The 21,153-nt window shown below is 44.6% G+C and overlaps 1 protein-coding gene across 30 annotated transcripts in view; it reads right to left on the bottom strand.

Moving 5' to 3' along the window:
* The window catches only part of TCF7L2 (transcription factor 7 like 2), a 191,370-nt gene that overhangs the window by 55,632 nt on the left and 114,585 nt on the right, over positions 1 to 21,153 (bottom strand). For 10 of the 30 annotated variants that reach the window (XM_077126042.1, XM_077126043.1, XM_077126049.1 and 7 more), the window contains one exon: positions 15,636 to 15,779. The exons of 18 other annotated variants lie outside the window; for them this stretch is intronic. In XM_077126042.1, coding sequence (XP_076982157.1) covers positions 15,636 to 15,779 — 144 coding nt within the window. The remainder of the gene's footprint in view (positions 1 to 15,635; positions 15,780 to 21,153) is intronic. 2 more of the 30 variants (XM_077126044.1, XM_077126064.1) reach the window with 1 other exon arrangement.

The following is a 21,153-nucleotide window of genomic DNA, read 5'->3' as shown; positions in this document are numbered from 1 at the left end:
ATTTTAAAGCTGGGAATATACGCCAGCCTCTGATCAACGTATCAGGTGAGGTAGCTGGTGTGTGTGTGTGTGTGTGTGCGCGCGCGCGTGTGTGTGCATGTGCGCGTGTGTGTGTGTGTGTGTGTGTGTGTTTAAACACCAGTGAGGGTAGGGATTGTAGCGATTCCCTTTACCACCTGAGGGGACAGTTGGTAGGTATGTGGGCACAATCAGTACAGATAAACCCTCAACAGCCTTATCTGCCTTCTGATTTTTAAATAAACAAAGGCTGAATGCTAAAATTAAGATCAGAAGTGCCTCTGAAGACCATATGGCAAAAGGGGAGATAAATGATAAAGGAGCCGGCAGGGAAACTAGCAAAGTCTGTTACACCTAAGGTGGAAGAATGGATTTTTAACTGATGTTTTTAACGCTGATTACTGGAGGAAAACAAGCCACCCCCCTGCAGAAATGGGACCCCAGCAGGGAGCAGAAGGCCTGCAGCCTTGGGAGGCAAAGCCGCATCCTGCCTGAGCGCGGACGCGGGGGGACTCCACGCCCTGGCTGCAGGGGGCGCTCCGCGGTCCCTCCTGGCCCGGCTGACCTCAGCGAACCTCTCTGGTTGAGGGGCTGCGCCGGGATAACGCAAACCTTGAAAAGCAGTCAGTGCTGGGATCACACTGACGCCTGGAGGTCCCCCAGTCTTCCTCCTTTTCTTAGGACTCAGAAAACAAGGGCATCTCTGTGCCCACAATGGCGCCACTGTGCGCCCCTCCCCCCCACAGTGGCCCTATTCAATCCCCCACCATGAGCGATTGCCCCAAGTTTAACAGCCTGCGTGAGGAGCGCACCGGCACAAAGGGAGGTGCTTCCAGGTTCAGTGAACACTTTACATCCATTCATCAAAGGAGGAACAAAAGCGAGTCCCCACTCTACCTCGGGCAGGGCAGAAGCGACCCCAGCCAAACTGCAAACTTGTTTTGATGGGGGGTAGGGGCCACATTGTGTTTAAGGAGCATTGTGGTTCCCCGATTATTTTTTACCTTCAACGAAATACATTTGCATAAAAATGGGGTTCCTTTGTCCCTAAGAGGAGTTCAGAGGAAGCTTGGGGGAAAGCGTGAGGGCAAAGAGAGAAAAAGGCCCCCAAAGGAAGACCCAGAGGTCAGTAGACAGACCTTAAATTAGACTTTGGAATCTTTATTAGAAAAGTAGCCCACCTCCTTCTTTACATTTTTATTAGGGTTTACTGCTATTTTTATTACAGAACCTAATGTTTACTTTGGATAATTGCTTTAATTACGGAGTACCCCTGCCAGCAACCCTTGACCAATGTCAGGCTACTTTAAGAAACATCATTTCACATGATCCCAAAGCATTATTTCCCTAATTGCAGGCTGGTACATTGATGTCTTGACCACAGATTTCTACAGCAAGCTGGGGTGTCAGTCAACAGCACCGATTTTATTTATTTAGGTGGTCCGTGATTATTTATTTACTTACTTATTTATTTATTTTGCCTGCAGAGTTTATACAGAGCCCTCCAATTCTAAATCCCACAACTCTTACCTCCCTCCTCATGGAGACACCCACCCACCCCTTTACCCAGCCAAGTTGGATTAGTCATACTAAACATAGCCCATTCCCAACCAACTCTTCAAGCTTTGGCAGGCCTAGCCCAGCTGACATTCCCGGCCCGGTTAACATTACATAATAATGAGCGCTCTCCTCCCATCTTGGGCTACAAGTCAAAACAAACTTGCTGAACTTGGCCCAAGGCACCAGCCTGTTTCCCGGTTTTAGGACACAGGGCTGCTAGCAGCAGAATGGAGCTCCTAGCAAAAATAGTAAAATCCCCAGTGAACTCTGTGAGTCCATTCTTACCGTGGTCAGCACACACAGTCAGGGTTGCTATGTGCTCAAGTACTAGCAAACCCCAACCTAGACACTTTCCAAGCTCTGTTGCATAGTTTTGGTATTAAACTTTTTTTCCAAAGGATCATTTTCACACATTTCTATGCTCTCCAGTCTTTAACAGAAGTCCAGAAAGATACATAGTAAAAGGACTCCACAGTTCCAACTCTAAAGAAAGTGGAGGAAGGAATACAAGAGAACAAAATCTCTAGTCAAAAGCCAGTTGGTTCATCCATCACTAGCAGTACATGTATGAACAAGATCTGGTTTTCTATGTATGGTTAAACCACATCCAGTACTTGAAAAGTTCCCAATATCCTTTATGCATGAATTCTAGCCCACTGCCTCCTGGTTAACCTTTTGTAGATGAGTTTATATTAATCCGTCCTTGTCACCACTGTGAGCATCTATGATATCAACACCCATGGCATTCAAGAAAATCAGGATTTCAAGTGAAAAATAAGTGAATCCATACTGAACACACTGAATTTCACAAGCAAACTAATCCAGAAAGAGCTTGAAATTAATGGCACTTAAAATGAATGGTTCACATATGAAATTACCCCTTTACTGACTGTGCTGGTTTGAAAGGATGTATGGACCCTAGAAAAGCCATGTTTTAATCAAAATCCCATTTCATAAAAGCAGAATAATCCCAATTCAATACTGTGTATAATTAGATTATCTCCCTGGAGATGTAACCAAATCAAGAGTGGTTGTTAAACTGGATTAGGTGACAGTATATCTCCACCCATTTGGGTGGGACTTGATTAGTTTCTGAAGTCCTATAAAGAGGAAACATTTTAGAGAAAGAGAGATTCAGAGAGCGCAGAGCAGAAGGACATAGCCATGAGAAGCAGAGTCCACCAGCCAGCAATCTTTGGAGATGAAGAAGGAAAATGCCTCCTGGGGAGCTTCATAAAACAGGAAGCCACAAGAAGAAGCTAGCAGATGATGCCGTGTTCGCCATGTATGCTTCCAGATGAGAGAGGAACCCTGACTGTGTTCACCATGTGCCTTTCCAGATGAGAGAGAAACTCTATGTTCACAATGTGCCTTTCCACTTGAGAGAGAAACCCTGAACTTCATTGGCCTTCTTGAATCAAGATATCTTTCCATGGATGCCTTAGATTGGACATTTCTATAGACTTGCTTTAACTAGGACATTTCCTCAACCTTAGAACTGTAAACTAGCAACTTATTAAATTTTCTTTTTTAAAAGCCAAAAAAAAAAAAATGAATGGTTCACAAAATCAAACTCCTCCTTGAATCAGAGGTGGCAGAGGGCGGAGTAGAAAGAAAGAAACCTAGAGGCCTAGAGTCTAGTCCTGATTCTACTGCCATTGGGCAATGCAACTACATGACTTTACTGCAGCCATTTCTTCTCTCTAGGCCTCAAGTTGCCTCAGGTATAAAGAGAAAGGATTTGATTGAGTAGGGAGGTTTGATTTAACAGTCAGCTCTCCCAATTCTACAATTCTGTAATTGACTCTGCCAACCCACCCAAACCGACCACAGTGAACAAATGTTGCTGGTTGGGGTGAACTGCTCAAGGAATTGTTTGCATTGATATTTTTAGGTCATTCAGGTCCATTTCTCCAACCTGGGCTACTTTACTTGCCTTGCACCAGAAAGCCCATTTGCAAATCAAGAGCCTAGTACCTGTTAATCAGCATTCAATTTGTTAATTTCGCCCTTCTACCTCTTACCCACAGAACAGCTCCAGTTAATGTCCCTACATATCTTTTTCTTAGAGACAACAAATTTTTCTTAGCAAATCATTACAAATATCATTTACCAGATGTTTGACCTTATTCTAAATAGCTCCTGCATACAGGGCTTTTAAAATTATTTTTGCCCTCCCTCTTTCTAAACAGTAAGAGTCTGGCGTGCCCTAAACAGCAAGAGATTTTGGTGTGCCTGGAACCCAGGCTGGAAGTGTCCAGCAGACAGGTACATAGCGGAGATCTTTGTGGTAGGAACAGAGGCAGTGCAAAGACCTGACACTGAATGAGCAAGAACAGAAATGTAATGTGACCAGAAGACAAAATGGGGGGCGGGGGGGGGGGAATAAAAACATGAGGCGTGAGGCGCGAAAAGTAGAGAAACGGGCCTGGCAGTGACTAGGCTGTGATCAGAACACCACCATGATAACTTCCAAAAACTGGAGGGTGGACTTGGTGCGAAACACTTCCCAAGATGAAGGGACCCGGCTGTGGAGAGAGTTCTTGGCCCCAGAGCTCTGCTTCTGAACAATGCCTCAGAAAGCAAGAGGACCCCAGAGTGGACTGGGGCTGCTTCAGAGATCAAATGGGAGCAGATTTCCCTAGGGACCTGAGCATTACTTCCAGCTACAGGGTACACTCTGTGAAGGAAAGGACTTCCTATAGGGACCTGAGCATTACTTCCAGCTACAGGGTACACTCTGTGAAGGAAAGGACTTACTCTGCTTCACTTGTACCCCTACCCCAGCACCAGAACAGTGCCTGGCACAGAAGTGCCCTGTGGCATTTTGCTAAAGCTTCTTCCTCTACTTCCTGGTTCCTGCTGTGTGTGTGTGTGTGTGTGTGTGTGTGTGTGTGTGTGTGTGTGTGTGTGTGTGTGTGTGTGTGTTGGGGAGATATGGGTTGGGTAGGCTGGAGAGGCATTGAAGCCTGAGAGCTGAAAAAACAGGGTCTGAGCTGCATCTGTGTCTCTGCTTCGCTCCATACTTTCTAGCCCCCTTTTAATCCTCATCTGTCAAGCTAGTGAGATGGTGTGCTCTTGTCTACCTCTGAACCTGCCCTGGGAACCAAACCCCCCAATAGTCAATACTTATATCTTGAGTGTCACCCAATGTTATAAAAGATATGGACAGGTCTTCAGTCTTTGTAACCAACCAGGATTAGGAGCCCAATAATACTAAGACATCCTGGATCAAGTTAAAAGCATAGTTTACCATATATTTTTAGATTGTGTGGACGTCCATGAGGACATCCTTTGTCCCAGAACTGTGGGGTATGATACATGGTACATCACCAAAAATTTATTCCAGTTGCACTGGCCTAAAATTAATAAATAAGAGGCAGGGAAATGCACCGACGTTGGGGGTAAAATCTTATTCTAAGACTTTTCTTCCAGGGCTTCTCGACAACCCTCCCTGGTGTCCAGATGACATCTATTAAATTCAGGCATGGCTCCACGAGGGATTTTGGCCTCTGGCTATGAGAAGAATAGCATCAAAATGTTCCTTGCCAACAACCCATAAACTTAAATAAGTCAGGATGGCAATTGGAGGCTGCCTGGGAATCATCATAGAAGAGAAGTCAAAAGCAGTGAGGTTTAAAATGAGACACACACAAGACACGCCTCCAGTGTGATGTGCCTTCTTCTACAAAGGCGAATCCTTCAAGCTCCCACAGGGATAGGAAACCATCTCTTTGCTCACATGACTACTTAAAGCCATGGAACTGCAAGGATGGCAGCTTTTGCGAGAGTGGGTACAGGAAAAGGTGTGTTCCTTGGAAACATCAATGCATGGTGCTGCCAACTTGACAGAAGGCTTCAATTCCGACCATGGTCATCCTAAACCTTGGGGTTTAGGGGGTCAGAGTGAAGGGAACTACATCCTTGCACGGGGCACCGATGTTATTTGCATACAACTAGGGGCCTGGCTTTGATAATTAAAACATAGCCCTAAGAAATCAAGAGCCCTAGCATGGCTGGTCCAACCTTCTGGACAGGGACAAGCTGCCTGGTCTGCTCCTGCCTCAGTGGTACAGTCCATAATGGAAACTGCTACAGCTTCCTCCTCATCCTCCCTGTAATATGGGTAGTGGAATGCAGCAGAAAGGACCACACACTGTGCAAATGTATGCTTTATGCTCTCAGTACTCACACCCACTCTCACAAAAGACATACCATTAATAAGTACAAAAATATGTGGGTCTCCTCACTGAGCCATCGCATAGATAATCCTTCCCATCGCTGGCAGCCTACCTTTAATATTATTTGATTCTCAATTTAGACAGAGAAAGATGAGAAACAAAGGATCCCTAAAATTTACACATCTAAAGCTCGCCCTCCAGAATGGACATTCAAGCACTGTTAGAGCCCCATTTTAATCATTCCACCATGTGACCTCATTTTTTTTTTATTTTTTATTTTTTTTAATTTGCAGGATCCAAACAATTTTTACTGTGGGTGGTAACAAGAGTCTAACTGTTTCTAATTATTTAAAAAACAAAACCACACACAAAAAACAAAACAAAACAAAACAAAAATCTATGCTGCCAATTGCCCAGAGACTCAAAAGCCACAACTTCCGGTAATAAAGATTTTTCTTCCCAGCTCTCGTAAACCAGAGTATCTGGAGAGCATCTGTGTGTCTGCTCAAAGCTCCTCATGCATGGCCCAGGCAAGCTGGGCCCATTGGCCCGGGATGTGAGAGAGGAGAGGGTGAGAGGGCAGTGGGAAGTGGAAGGGACCCTGGCTTTGAAAACACTTGAAGACCCAGCCTTCAAATCTTAAGCCCTTCCAATTGCTCTCAGTTGAAGCAAGGACAAGTTATTTAAAAGAGAAACAAACAAACAAACAGAAACTGTGCCACAGCTTCCCTCTCTTTAAAATGGGAAAAATAATTGCTACCTATTTGGAGGATTAAGTGAGTATTCCTCTCAGGATTAAGCAGAGGTATAAATCAAGCACTTGAGAAATTTAGATTCTAGCTTTTGTATATGCAAAATTGGAATGATATTCATTTTTCCTCCACAGGGTAGCTAAAACAGTGAAACAAAAATACGAAATACTTCATCCCACGCCTCAAGGACAGCAGCTTTTTAATAGATGGTGAGTGTTATTAATAGTAAAACCTACCACATCCCTCACCAAGGATATAGCCCAGGTTTCTTTCCTCTCAAACCAAAGAGATGAGGGAAAAAACATTATACACGCTGAGAATTAATAAGTAACATCTAATGTCGACAGATGTTTGTTGGGTTCCGTGCACACCACCTGCTTTATGGACATTAACTCATCTGAATCCCTCCATAAATGAAGGTGGGTACAATAATTTCCCCATTTTATTGATTGGAGAAACTTAGTCCTACACAGGTTCAGTACATTGCATGTGGTCACTAAGCTGGCAAGTGGCAAAGCCAGGATTTGAACTCATGGAGTCTTAACTCCATACTCCATTAGACTCTCTAATAACTAGAACAAAGTACAAAAACCATATTCACTCTCCTTTGAGGTAGGTTATTCCGTTCCAAAAAGACTTGCAAAAATTTTGACTTTCTCATTAAATATGAAAGAAGAACTAACAGGTAGCTCCTTTTTATGGAGAGGAAACTCATTGAGAAGACAGTGCTACCAAAGACCTCAAAGAAGAGAAACACTGGAGAAGAGGGAAGGAATTTCTTTTGGCTAACTTGGAGCTCAATTTCAACCAAGGGCTCCTATTCCAGACAACATGAAAGAAGAATCCAGGACAATCCTCCACTGTCCACTCGCTTTCTACCCCACTCTGTTCATCAGGCCCAGAGGGTGGCAATAAGTTTTAATGCAGTCAGTCATTTCAGTTCATGGAATTCTGAGCCCATCAGTTTTCAGCTGGGAGGAGGAGAGAATTTTTCGCTATATTTTTCTAAAGCAAATATTTAGGGCTTTCATCTTTTAGTGCCCTAACATGCAATCTGTCACCCAAATAGGCAACAACAACAAAAAGAGATAGAAGAGAGACCTTCTCATATGGATATCACCCAAATAGGCAACAACAACAAAAAGAGATAGAAGAGAGACCTTCTCATATGGATATTTGTAGAAATAATATCATGTTCCCGATGTCAATCAGACAAAAGGCAAGCGCCTTCAGAGGGGACTGAGCATTCTGCATGCCCTCCTAGAGGCAGATTCAAGAGACTTAAGACACCTAGTCTTGCTCCATTTGTGAAAATAACTCCACCACTGGCTTTTTAAAGTGCCCCTATCATTTCAATCAAGACGGGGAAGACAACTTGTTTTTGAGCTTTGTTCTTGTCTTTTGCCGAGGACCCACGCTTGGGTGGCTTTGTTTAGTGTGTGGTTTATAGTTAAATGAAAACGATTCTTCTCCCACCTGGAGGACATTCCTCTACAGAAACCTGTTGCAGACAATGGTAGTTCCTTATCAGTAAATGTCCCTCCTTTCAGCTAAATCATGGCTACCCTGTCTCTACCGCACTCTGAGAGATTAGATTCCTTCAGTTTAGCCAGAGATGAAGGGAGGAGGGAGGAGGGAGTAGGAGGGGAGGCAGACACAGGAAAGTTGGGTTACTTGTAGAAGACAGTTATAATTCTTTTTCCTGATTCTAAAGCGATTTTACGTGCCATAAAGCCAGAAGGAGAGCTTGTGATTGTGTTTGTGGATGCCACCTCCCCTACAATTTCTGCTTTCCGCACTGGGTCACTGCTCCCACTTTCTCAACTGGCCGAAATGGCAAGTCTCCAAGTAATTACAAAGACAGGCATTAGATTACACAAGAATTTACATGAGTGTGATTGCTGTTCCCTTCCCTGGCAAAATTCGCAGCAGAAACATCATCTACCGTTCACTCAAGTGTGGCACTCTGAGCTGGGGGCCTTCAGGGTCACCTCTCCTTATTTCCCCAGAGGACAAGCACATACACAGAGATCCACAACACACATGTCCCTGCATTTCACTTTTCTCTAAGAAAGTAGCAGGCTCCCAGAAGCTGGTGAAACGGCAGCTCGTGACTTCCCCCACACAAATCCACTTGCTTCAGACCCTGCATGGGGATGTACTGGCCATCAGAGGAAGCAAGCCAGGTGCTCCAATCTCAATTCCTGCTTTCATTTAGGTAATGGATAAGTGAGGGCAATCTAGGGGAATCAGGTTGGGCCCACAAAATCTGCAGATAATGTATCATCTTCATCTTAAACATTATGCCCAACTCTTAATAATCTATCCTGACCTCTGAGAAAGAATAATATAGATGATTCAAAACAGAATACTCCAAAAGTCATTTTGTGTCAATTCTGCCTATATGTTTAGCAATAATATATTTCCCTTGCTAATTCTTCCCGGCCACCGTCAGAATTAGCTTGAATTCTCCTAACTTTACATTGTGGCCCAAAGCATTCTGGGTATGCAGGCAAGAACAGCCAGCGGTGAAAAAAAGAAATCCAACTGAGACTTGTCAACAGCTAACAAGCCGACAACCGAGACCCTACGGTCACATCTCCTTTGTTGGAGAAGGCTGGGGAGAAAGCAGAACAGAGAATCCAATCACCAACAATGAAAAATTAGCCTCCTAATGAAAGAGATGAATCACATCAACACGACCTTCCAAATGGAAAAAAATAAAAATAAAACCCACATCTCCTAGGACTATACAAGGACACAGCATGAGGGAGTTTGAGAGGTGATGGAACTGTTCTGTCCTGACTTTACTGGTGGTGGCAATACCAATTTATACATATGTTAAAATTCATAGACATGTATGCCAAAAGCCAACGTTACTGCATGATAAATTTTAAAATAACAATTTTTTTTGCAAATTCCAAATCTCAAAAAAAACAACAACAACAACAAAAAAACATGGTTTCTAGACCTAAAACCCAAGATATCTAGTGAGTACTTAAACGGCTTCTCATACATGACCCAGCCAAGGGCGTGCAACTCCTAAACACATAGTTGCAGGTGAGTCAATCAAGCAAACTGCAGTGAAGAAAGTCCCCAGTGGGACCTGGTTTGAGTACCTTTTTGCTGCACCAAGCAGGACAGGGACAAGAGCTCCAGGTACTTCCACCAGGACTACTCTCCCTACCTAGCAGACACAGGCAAGGGACACAGAAATATCCCCATCTTTCCTACAAGAACTACGGGTAAAGTAGTCAGTTAAAGATGCCATCCTCCCTTTCCTCTCATCTCCACCTGTCTTTGTCATGTGTTCCTGCAAAAACGCAACGAGGACAAGCAAGGTGTCCAAGAGACACCTTGTGAACAAACAGCATGGACCTCCCTCTGGGATGGTTATGAGTTTTCTTCTACTTTCTGTTCCACGGGTTTCTCATTTCCCCAAGGAAGAGAGGACTTCTCATGTGTCACGTTGTGCTCCTGGCAGAACACAAGCCTTGCCAGAAACCCAGCGGGCAGGAACTGGGATGAGCATGCGGAGACTGAGAGCCTGGAGCGCCCTCCGGCCCTGGCCTTGTAGATCCTGTTCACTCTGACAGCACCTCCTGCCAACTTTGTTCTCCTAAGCAGCAAGCGGCTGCCACCAGGGCGTGGGGCTGAGATGCAGGGGCCGAGGCAGAGCTGGTCATACCAAGTGACTGGTGTGGTTGGGAAATAAACCAAGTGGGGCAGCCGCGTGTCCCTCCCCTGACTCTCACTTCTCCTTTCTTTGGTGCCTTCATTTCTCCCTTGGCCTTACCCTCCATTCTCAGAAGGCATTGCCTTTTCCGAAACAGAAACTTCCACTCTGAGTACAAAGGTGCCCCTGACTAAGATCTAACCAGAGAAGAGCTTTTCCGTCCTGCTGCTTGGGCTGTCATGGTTGACTATGGAGTGAGCTCTAGTTGACAGAGTCAAGCGCACACAGACAAGCACACACACCCCAAATGGAAACAAAGGGTTAAAACAGTGTGGCTGCACAGGGGTGACTTCTCTCTCCGTTTTCAGCCCAGGGAGAGAAAGCCAGAAAATGATCAGAGGCCATCTGCCACTTTCACCACCCCACCTCCCAAACAAAACAAAAATTGTTTAAACTACCACTTTTTAAATGCAAAGATGCTTGGAATGGATTTCCATAGATATGACAGAGAAGATTGTAAGGGTTTGTGTAATAAAGGATGAAAGATGATGTAGCTCCCAGCGTCATCGCTGGCCAAACTCGTAGCAGCTGATGCAATAAATACCTTTCCAAGAAGGTGTCCAGGACTGGCTCTGATAAAGAAGGAGAAAACCTAAGATCTTCCACTTGGCTCACCTAACATGGACTGCCCTTACTAGAAAATAAACAAAATGGAGTTCCAGAGTCTGGGCTGAAATAGGGTACCTCGCTGCACCCTAAATCCAGTCATCTACCACACTGACATCATTAACGGGACTGATAATAGTAAAGTACTCAGAAACAGCCATCACAACAGAGACAGACAGAATGACTGACAGATTCGCCAAGCAAAACTATCAGTGAAAAGCAACCGTTCCTCTCTTCAAGCACTGACGCGTATTCGATTTTAGAGGACCTAGAAGGAATAAAACATCCCATGGCTAATTTATACTCTCCCTTGACACAAATCACTAAAACCTGACCTGTCACCTCACAGAGGGACAAAAGGGGAGAATGCAAAACAATAAACTCTGTGGTTGACAACCGGTCACATGGTAAAGGTCCAAGTCTGATGACCTTTATCACATGGGACACAAAGAAAATACGTGACTCACGAAGAATGGGGAAAAGGGAGATAGCACAGCGATAAGAGTTGGGAATATAGCCTGCAGAGCCCTGACAGGCCTACAACACCCGGGCACAGGATAGGAGAATACTGTCACCACTTTCCACATGGAGGGACACCTTAGAAAACCTTTACATGCCCTGCCTGGGCATCCTACTCCGTACACCACCTTCGTGGGATGGCAGAAAGAGAAGTGAAAGGAACAGCTGTCCCAGACATCTCTTTTCAGGCCAAGGAATGGCAAAGAACCTGGAAGACAGCCCAGAATGATCCCCTTCTCTCTAGGCCTGTTTCATTGGTAGCGGAGCTCTACACAAACTGTGTCATTCAATCACATAGGGGGCTCTGATAATCCGGGTGGAAACATACCACGTTCATGGTGTGCTGGGACGTGACCCCACAGAGGCATAAAAAATACTGATGCAGGCATCAACAAGTCCAGTTAAACTACAGGGGAACTTCACGCAATCATTTAACTAGATAGATTCAACAAACAGGCTTTTCAAGGAGAGAATAAAAGAAAGGAAGAAATAACTTGGCATAATACGGGTGGTCCCACTTGCATCCAACCCAATGAGCATGACTTTGGGGGTGTGAATTTGCCAGTCTGTGTGCACATAATGACCCAGGACTGCACATACCAAACCCTGGGTCATATATACCATGAGGATATTATGGAATGTCCCAGAGTCATTTTATCTTCACAAATTTCAACTTACACCCACTCCCATATGAGATGTAACTGCACTATAACAGCAAAACTTAGGAAATAGCCGAACCATTTGTACTGGGGCAATGCCTAAGCACCTTAAGGGATGCTCACTTTAGAATGGACAACCTTCAGAAGTTTTGTGAAGAGTCTATGAAGACACAGGAAAGTGTTTCTATTATCAATAGACATGAAATAAGCAGGAAATAAATGCATAAACAGTGTGAGCCCACTTATGATTAAAATGCATTCTCAAAAGAAAAGAAGGAAGTATGTCAAAATATTAACCTTTCCATTGGGAGGTATCTTTAGTGCTTTCTTCCCCTGCTTCTTTGTTACTTTAATAATTGGGGGGTGGTGGAGGCTAATTAAAATTTTGGTTTAACAGGATTCCTGCTAATCCAAAGTTATTATGTAGAGCTTTGTAAAGCAAATAATTCTCTAATGCACTTTGTTGTATAAATCCAGACTTTCCGAATATGACCTGTAATGAAAAAAAAAAAAAGTACCCAGGAAATGAAGTAATATCTATATTTATTTCAAATGACTAAAGCAAAAATAAAACTTTGGCCACGATACCAGCCTTTTTAGAATCAGACATAAAATAAGCCACAAATTTATAGGATGTGGTCTAATTAACTTAAGAAAAGTTTCATTTCCTCCCACCAAAATGGTTAACTCCCTATCTATGCATCTAGCTTTGCAAATTTAGCAGAAGTCTCTTTTTCCCTTAAATTTATATGTTGAGACATTAATGAGTAGCATCAATAACAAAGACAGACAGACACTTGTCCATAATGAAAAAGAGCTTAAAAATAAGCAAATAATGCTAGTAAGATATCTTGCTAGCTTCCAGCAACAATCAGAAGTTTGTAGAACTTCTAGAGAGGAAGGAAACAAGGAATAAGCAAAGGGTCGGGACAAGAAACTTCAAAAAAGTCTGTTTACTAGTATTTCCGTGAAAATGGTATTTACTAAGCAATTACTGGAAAAAGTTCATTCTTATCTGAATGCGTTTATGCCATGGGTCACGCCCTATTATTGTCACTATCAAACATGTTAATAGCCCCAATGTAATAACTGTGCGGTAAGCTTTAAAACGCACATTGAATAGCTAACTAGAGAGAACTGACTCATCGCTGCCCTGGTGGGTATTGACTTTTGTAGTCATATTTACTCAACTGGTCTACCAACCTTAATTCCTGCAAGCAAAGACCAAAGGTTTAGAAGCAAGAAGACAGGGAAGGGTCAATGAAAGTTAAATTTGGATGGGTAGAGAGCATCCTGAACGTGATGCTAGTAAAGTAAAAGTGGATTTGGGGTGTCCTGAATCAAAGGTTTCCTCCCACCTCCTGAGACGGCTAGGTGTCCAAAAGAATCAAATGCATTCTCTGTTCGCAAGTGGGAAGCAGTTGGTGTGGAAGGCTCCAAACCATTCCAGAACACAACCCTTCATTAACAGGAATCTTACAGCTTCACTACTTAGCTGTGTGATCTTAAGCGAGTTGCTTAACTTCCCTGTGCCTCAGTTATTTTATTTGCAAACGGAGAAAATCACAGCACCTCCCCCTTAGGCTTGCTGTACAGTTTTCGTACGTTAGCACATAAACATAGCTTACAACAGTGTCTGGACTGTAGGAAGCACTATGTCGGTTGTCAGCCTTTGATTGGTATTTCGAGGGATCCTCTTACAAAACCAGCTAACAGGGTTGGGAAGGTATTCTGTTGCCATCCTCTTTCTACAGGTAAGAGAACTGCACCGCCGAAAGGTGACACACTTTGCCCAGTCGAAGTGACACAACACTGGACTCGAATCTAGTCCTAAGTGTGAATCGCACGTGGTTTCTACTACGGTGACAAGAGCCATCTCTAGCACACCTGTGCTGTGGATCAGGATTCTCACACACCACCCCAATTCCCGAAGCAGTAGATTCTACGAGGGTTACATAACTCATTTCCATGAAAACCTATATGGAAATGTGCTGCATAGCTGAGCTGCCACAGTGGCGCCCAGCCTGCCCCACTGACACGCTATCAATCAGGGTGCTTTGGTAGTTTGCCCAAGTTCTCACAAGCAGTATCCGTGTGTCTGGCCTATTCGCAATTCATGGATTTAGACCCAAACCCAGAACATGCCATGTGGACATTGCAGCAGATGTTCCCTGCCTGGAGAAGGGGCTGAGAAATGACAGTAGTGATTTATTCCCCCTCTGGATCTTGAGTTATTAGAAAGAAATTCAGTTTTTCTGCTTAATTTTCCTCCTATTCCAAACAGATGCCCGGTTCTCCTTATCTACTTCACAAGATCCACAAAGATCAGTGAGTTACCCTCTGGCAGGTGCTTGTGCTAGAATGGCCAGGCTCAGAGGCCTCAGCATTGAGAGAATAAACAGCTAAGCTTATTAAAAGCTCAACCAGGAAGGAGAAAAAGCTTCCATCAGGCCACGGCTACTGCCCAGAAGGTAGGGGCCTCCCTGCAGTCACTGCACAGCCACCAGACTTCCGGACCAGGTCATCCAAGAACAGGCAGTTATCAGAGGCCAGCAGCAGAAGGAAATTCAAAAGGCCCCCAAAACATTCTCCGTTGTACTCACATCTGTCTGAAGGAGAATGGTTCAGCTGGAGGATTTCCACAAGACAACACCTGAGAGGTTCCTAACCAGAATTTAGACACAGAAAAGGGTCCCTGATATTCCATTAAGTGAATATATATCCACGTGCCATAAGAACAAGACTTTCCATCCTTATAGACCTAGCAGCTAGCACAGCACCCAGCATCTATTAGGAATACAATAAATGTTTCTAAAAGACAGAAGTTTTACTAATTGGCTTCTAAATATTCACTTTTCTTTAAAAGAAAAAAAAAACTAGTACTAAATCTTTTGCTGTTTACGTACGTCTAAGAGTTATTTTTTTATCTGCATTGACTTTTGCTTTTCTGGAGATAAAAGTTTGTTGTAAATGTTCTTTATTCTTCGCAACTACTAATTTGAAGAGAACTGTCACTCCCAAGCACGGGGCAGTGGGAGGTATTGACGTTCTACTGAATTATTTAAAGGAAATTAACAATGCCTCCTGTCCTTGGAGAGCAGCAACTGCAGGAGAAGCCATTCGGGGCAGCCTCGGGTGGGTATCGTGGCAGGGGAGTGAGAGTCTCAGCACCACGAATTTTAAAAAGGGAATCTATTAGGTCCTAAATTACTAGAGACAGAGGTAAAGTTTTATGTTATAACCTCTCTTCCAAGGAGGAATGAAGACCCCCGGGGAACTGTTCCTGGCGGTCAAGTTGAACGGGAGAGCGCACTGCTCATCTCTCTCCTGGAAGCCACACAGGACACCGGATCCTACGGCCTTGGCCGGGAGCCAGGGTGCACCACCCTCCACCCCGTCCTTGTAAGCTGGCGTTTTTATGGATATGATATCCTATCAGCGGTCAGTACACTCAGACATCACGGCACCCGAGACTGCGTGTGACCCAGAGGGAATTCGGGGGTCATGGCGGGTGGCCCCTGCCCCAGCCCAAGGTAAACTCTGGATGGCCGGTTTCATTTCAGAGCTAGCTTATCTCATACCGTCGTTCTGCTCCGAGACCTACCTCCATACACCAGGGCTCCCCAACCTTTTGTAAGGAGTGGCTCCTTTTCATGTCCCTGAAGACTTGAGTGCTGACAGTGAAGTCTGAGGGGGGGCAGAAGTGCTGACAGTCATGTCCCTGAGTGCAGCAAGGGAGGGGGCACTGCTGCCAGGAAGAAAGGGGAACACAGTGAGGCTTGGGAGGAGGGGGACACGGTCCCCAAGGCATACATGACCCCCCAGCCTGACTTTCTACCTTAACCCACATTTCTTCTATGTGCTCCAAACCAGGATGATGGTTTCCCAACACAAACCCAGACCTCTTCCACCTCCTCGCCTTCCAGCTCGGGACCCCCTCTAAAGACATCTCAAATAGAACTTCCTCCTCCATGCAGCCTCTCCTGATTGCCCCTCTGCTGCACTGCTTCCACTTCTACCCATCATTCCCCAGTGGATGTGGCCACTCCTTCCTCTGAGCCTCTGGAAAGCGCTCTCTCTCTCTAAGCCTAGCTCTCTTTTTCTCTCTCCACTTACCTTAATGAATCATCTATTCATTTGACCCACGGGGAATTGCTGATATTTCTGCCTACCAAGATGCAATTCCATATGGTTCCACCCAATACTACAGCTGTTTGGGGATCTGCCTTGACTCCTTCTCTCCTGCAAGATGACCATCTTTTTGAGAGAAGCAACTACCCCTACTACCCTGGACCACTTACAAAGAACAGGTGGGGAACTGAACTTCAACCAAACTGGAGCCTTCCCACAACGAGAGCAGCTACAATCTACCAGCTGTCCTCTCCGTGTGGGGCCCCGGAGAGGAGTGTGCGTGTTATTACACGAATCCTCACAACCACCCTGTGAGGTAGGTATACATTGTCACGCCCATTTCACAGAGGAGGAAACTGACTCAGAGAAGTTAAGAAGCATGCCCAAGGTCACACATCTAGTAAATGGCAGAGGGGAATATGGTCCAGGTCTCCAGTCAACCATGCAGGTGGCTGCTCTGTCGACTCGTTCGCTGCCCAGGGCTCTACAAACTGGGTAGAGAACTTCGGGGTATAAAGAGCAATCTGGGGTGAGAGAGAGCTATGTCACAACAAAGAAATATCGATTCTAACTGTCTTGAAAGAAGAAAAAGACTGCATTCTTCATGATCATTATAAACAGTATATAGCTTCTATGCTCTGGCATTTAAAAAAATTATAAAAAGAAAATTCCATGGATGATTTTCTCGCCCTTCTTAGTCCTGAGTAATAGAATTCAGCACTAAGAATATGAGATTGCGCACACAACCCAGTATCTTAATGTCCTGATATCACTATCAGCTTGAACCTAGAGGGTACTGAAGACTCTGAAAGATAGGAAATCGACAAAAAAACAGACAAACCTACAAACCACAATTCAAGAGTGATTTACGTGGTTACTCTAATACCTGATCTTCTAGAGGCCACAAGTTTGCCCAAGTGTACTAAAACCATCCAAATGCAAAGTGATCTCCCATAATGAGAGGGGGCTTTGCTGCCCACAAACTGGTGCCAGTCCAGTGCTCAGGCAGGCTGCAGCTGACCCCCGTGTCTGGGCACTGGAAGATACCACTGCCTGGAGCCCAGAGCACCAACCCCAGGAACGCAGCCGAGAACCACTGGCGGTACTAGTTCCCCAAACCCTGGAAGTCTCTGGTCTCCATCTGGGAGGCAGACGCTCCCCCCAGCTTTTCTCCACATTGATCACTTGTAAACAGGAACATGAGTCATTAGGCAAGCATGAGTCCATCGGAGAGATAAGCCCAACTTTAGAAGTTCAATAATTTTGCCTTGTCATGGTAGTGACTCACCCCAGCGTCCCCACCAAAGGTGACACGTTAGCCTCCAACTGTTTCTGGAAGGAACCCAGCAATACAGGGGTTTAGTCCTTGTCTGCTCACTTGCTTTGTTTTCTAACACAATGCTGACCACAAAGAGGCAAGTTTCCCAAGGGCAAGTGCCCTAAAGAAGGAGCTTGGAAAGGAAATGTATCTAAGGTTACCAGATATCACATCATCTGTGTTCTCTTCCCATGGATGTTTCCTCCAGTCTTGTGCTCCTACAGGGGACTGTTACACACACACACATGCACACACATGCACGCACGCACATATACACATCCTCCGGAGAGCCCTAGATAGTCTTCCAAGGCTGGGAAGTGCAGAGTCAAATTTGCAGGCCACTCCTACCAGCACTTTAGAAGCTACCAGCTTTGAATTTGTGGAGATTAGCCTTAACCCCTTCTTATTTTATGGGTTTACTCTGATTTTCTCTTTAAATTTCTTTCCTATTCATTTCCAACTCCTTTTGCATAATACACAATTTTGTAAACCACCTCAAATTTGGGGGAGAAGATGCCTTGTAAACAAATTGAAGTGTATACCTGAATACAAAATCATTTGGTACTATGAGAAGAACCGTGGCTGGGTCTATCCGAAAGCACAAAACTGTGTGATAGGACCTAAAGGTTAGGAAGTGAGCGCAGGCTGATTTTTCTGCTCAGCTTCCACTCATGCTTTTTCCAGTAATGGTACACAGGATATCTTCTGGGGCCCCATCCTGATGCTCAATTCACATGGTTCAAGTGGAGTAGACTGCGTTCCAGCTCCAGGGGTGGACAGGTGTTCCCAGTCCAGACTCACTTAGCACTGCAACGCCTTTCCACAGGTGCTGGTCAGAACAGAGATCGCAGACTTGTGGGAGAAGATAAGATCTCTCTGGATTTGAATCTGCCTCTATGCAGTGAAACCAGTCTGGAGGAAAACTGAGCCAAGAACTGGAGAAAACAGTGTCCTGATATACCGGTCGCTGGATCCAACCGTGCCTGAAGCTGACTACCTTTGGACTTCAGAGTCATGGGTCAATAAACTCATTTTGCTCAGGGTTTGAGGAGAGAAATTCTGATGGGAGCAGTTTATTCTTAGTCAGAACAACCTCAGTGACTGCCCAGCCATGAATCAAGTGATAATGTAGAAAAAAACTGGAGATGCTCCAGGAAAAGAAAAATGAAGGCCTCATGAATGTCATACTTCTGACATGATAAAGGGTTATTACAAGGCAATGTATTGGAGGGCACATTTGGTATTTTTTTAAATAAGAGCAAATAAAGCTTGAGGCCCTGTTGTTGGGAGAAGGGTGGGCCACCCTTCATCAACCAGGCACCTGCCAGACTGCCACCAAGACCCCCTTCTCCTGCCGTGCCCCTCCATCAAAGCCACCCCACCCCACTTGAAGACGTGGTCTCCACAAACACAGGAGATCCCGAAGGAAGGGACCAGGTGTACTGAACAGTGCCAAAATCTGCCCCCCTGCTTTCTCTGGCACACTATTTGAGACAATGTTGTCTGCCCTAGAGAGGATTTCAGGACGTGGGTTCCTTCTGGAGAAGGGGAAATGATGGGGCTGTATAATGTCCAGAGAGGAGGCAGGCTGAAGGGGGCTGCGGGTTTGATTTTCATCGGTAGCTCAGCATTTAGGGACAGGGGTGTTGACCAGTTTTAGCCATGGCCACATGGATCAAGAAGCAAGATGTTCCACTCACAGGGTCACAGCAACATTTGTGTATCCCACTAGTCAGTTTCTTTATGAGCTTACAGCCTCCTTTACCAGGTACCTGAGAAATAGTCAAAAGTTAATACAATCAAATAGAAACAAATGAGCTAGAAAGTACAAACTGTCCTTCCAAGAAAAATAAACAAAAAAGAAAAATATATAGAAGGTGCTGAAAAGCACTTAAAGAAAAAAAAATTCCTAAAAATATCAACGCCTCCAGAGAAAGATTTTGTATTTAATAATGTGATTCAAATTTAAAATTGGCCAGCAGCCATTAGCTGTTGGGAAACCTCTGAATCTGCCTCTTAGGAAGAAAAAGACAAAAGCTTTCAGTCTTATCTCAGAAAAGTTCAGATTGTGGAGGTTTTTTTTTAATGGAAGGGATTTCTCCCTGACAGCAAGAAGAAGAAAATTATTTGGGGTCTCTGAAATAAATCAAAACTGTAAAACAGACTAGTTCTTAGAAATCACCTAATCTAATTTTGTCTTATTGATTTTATTTTTGAATCCTGAGGTCTAGATATAAAGGAACGTGCCAAGGACTTCACAGCTAGGGTAGAGTTGAAATTAAAACGCAGATTTTTAAGACTAGCAGCCTGGGGTTCTATGCATAACAAGGAAGAATTTTATTTTGAAAATACAGCATATTTGGAGGAATAAAAAATCCGTTGTAGAAAAGAATGCTGACAAGGTCCATGCTACTATAGAAGCAAAATGGTGAAACAACAAAACTATGTTTTAAAAAACAGTGAGACGGTAAAGCCCTCCTCTCTGTGGATGCAGTCCAAATAAGGACATAAGAAAACAATCAAACAAAAAACGCCACCAGCACATATATAACCCTGGAGATAGGCATAAGGCCTTTCCAGGTCATGTTGATCAAGCTTTAAGCTCCAATGATAATTCTCACCTCTGAAGGCGAAGTAACTTTGATGAGAACTAATTAATTAAAATATGCTGTCAAAACTTAACACAGATACAAAGAAACTGTCTAATCAGGGTTCCCAACAAGCTTCTATTTTTGTCACTAAAAACAATTCCAGCTCTTCCCCAAATCAGGATACCATCATTGTTGTAGCATGTACATTTTTTTCTCATTATTTTTTCAAAAATGTGCGTGTGTGCGAGTGACAAGGTGTGAGCAAGCGTGCATGGTGTGTGTGTGAGTACACACACCTGCACGCCTGTGTGCATGTGTATAGGGCAGCAGGCATCAGCCAAGGTGGAGAACAGGGTGCTGCAGTCAGGACTGGCAAAGATGCAGCACCTGAGGGCAGCTCCCTCTTCCCTTACACCAAGGGGACAGTCGCTGTGCACCCTGCTCAGATTAACAAAAGGTGAAACGTAACCACTATCCCAGCACTGAAGAGAAATGAAGTCTGCCCTGGCCCTGAAGGAATTCCACACTGTGAGAAAGAGAAAAGGAGACAACCAGAATGAATGTGAAAGGGGCAAACGGTGATCTAACCATACGTTCACCTCTTGCACCAAAGCACTGCTCGCCTCACCTCCACGTCAGCCCGGGTCAGGCAGGTGTGGGACCCCAGTGCTGCTGCCATCCCCCACTGACTAGCTGTGTGCCCCAGTGGCTTTGGGCCTCAGTTTCTCATCTGCACATGAGGGTGCTGGCTAATGGATGGCATCCGGGGTTTTTGCCCACCTCTAACACACTAGGATCCTGCAGGGCTAGTGCAAGGCAGAGGACGGGGTTTCATTAGCTCCCCAAATCACTCTAAGTACAGGTGCAATGTGACTGAGATTCTGGACGAAGCCATTATATAATAAAAGGGCCTATTCACTGCAGTAAGTCACATTAAAGGAGAAAAGGCTGTATTTGCCCAGTAAATACTTCTCAGCATAATAGCTCTACACAGTGAAGGAAAACTAATTTTAGGGATCAGGCACCATGCATGCATTTGCAGCTTCACTGCAAAGGGCATTTATTAGTTAAAAGAAAACTTT

This window comes from Tamandua tetradactyla, chromosome 13 (assembly GCF_023851605.1).
Source record: "Tamandua tetradactyla isolate mTamTet1 chromosome 13, mTamTet1.pri, whole genome shotgun sequence".
In the NCBI taxonomy this organism is placed as follows: Eukaryota; Metazoa; Chordata; class Mammalia; order Pilosa; family Myrmecophagidae; genus Tamandua; species Tamandua tetradactyla.
This window is presented reverse-complemented; position numbering and strand designations above follow the sequence as displayed.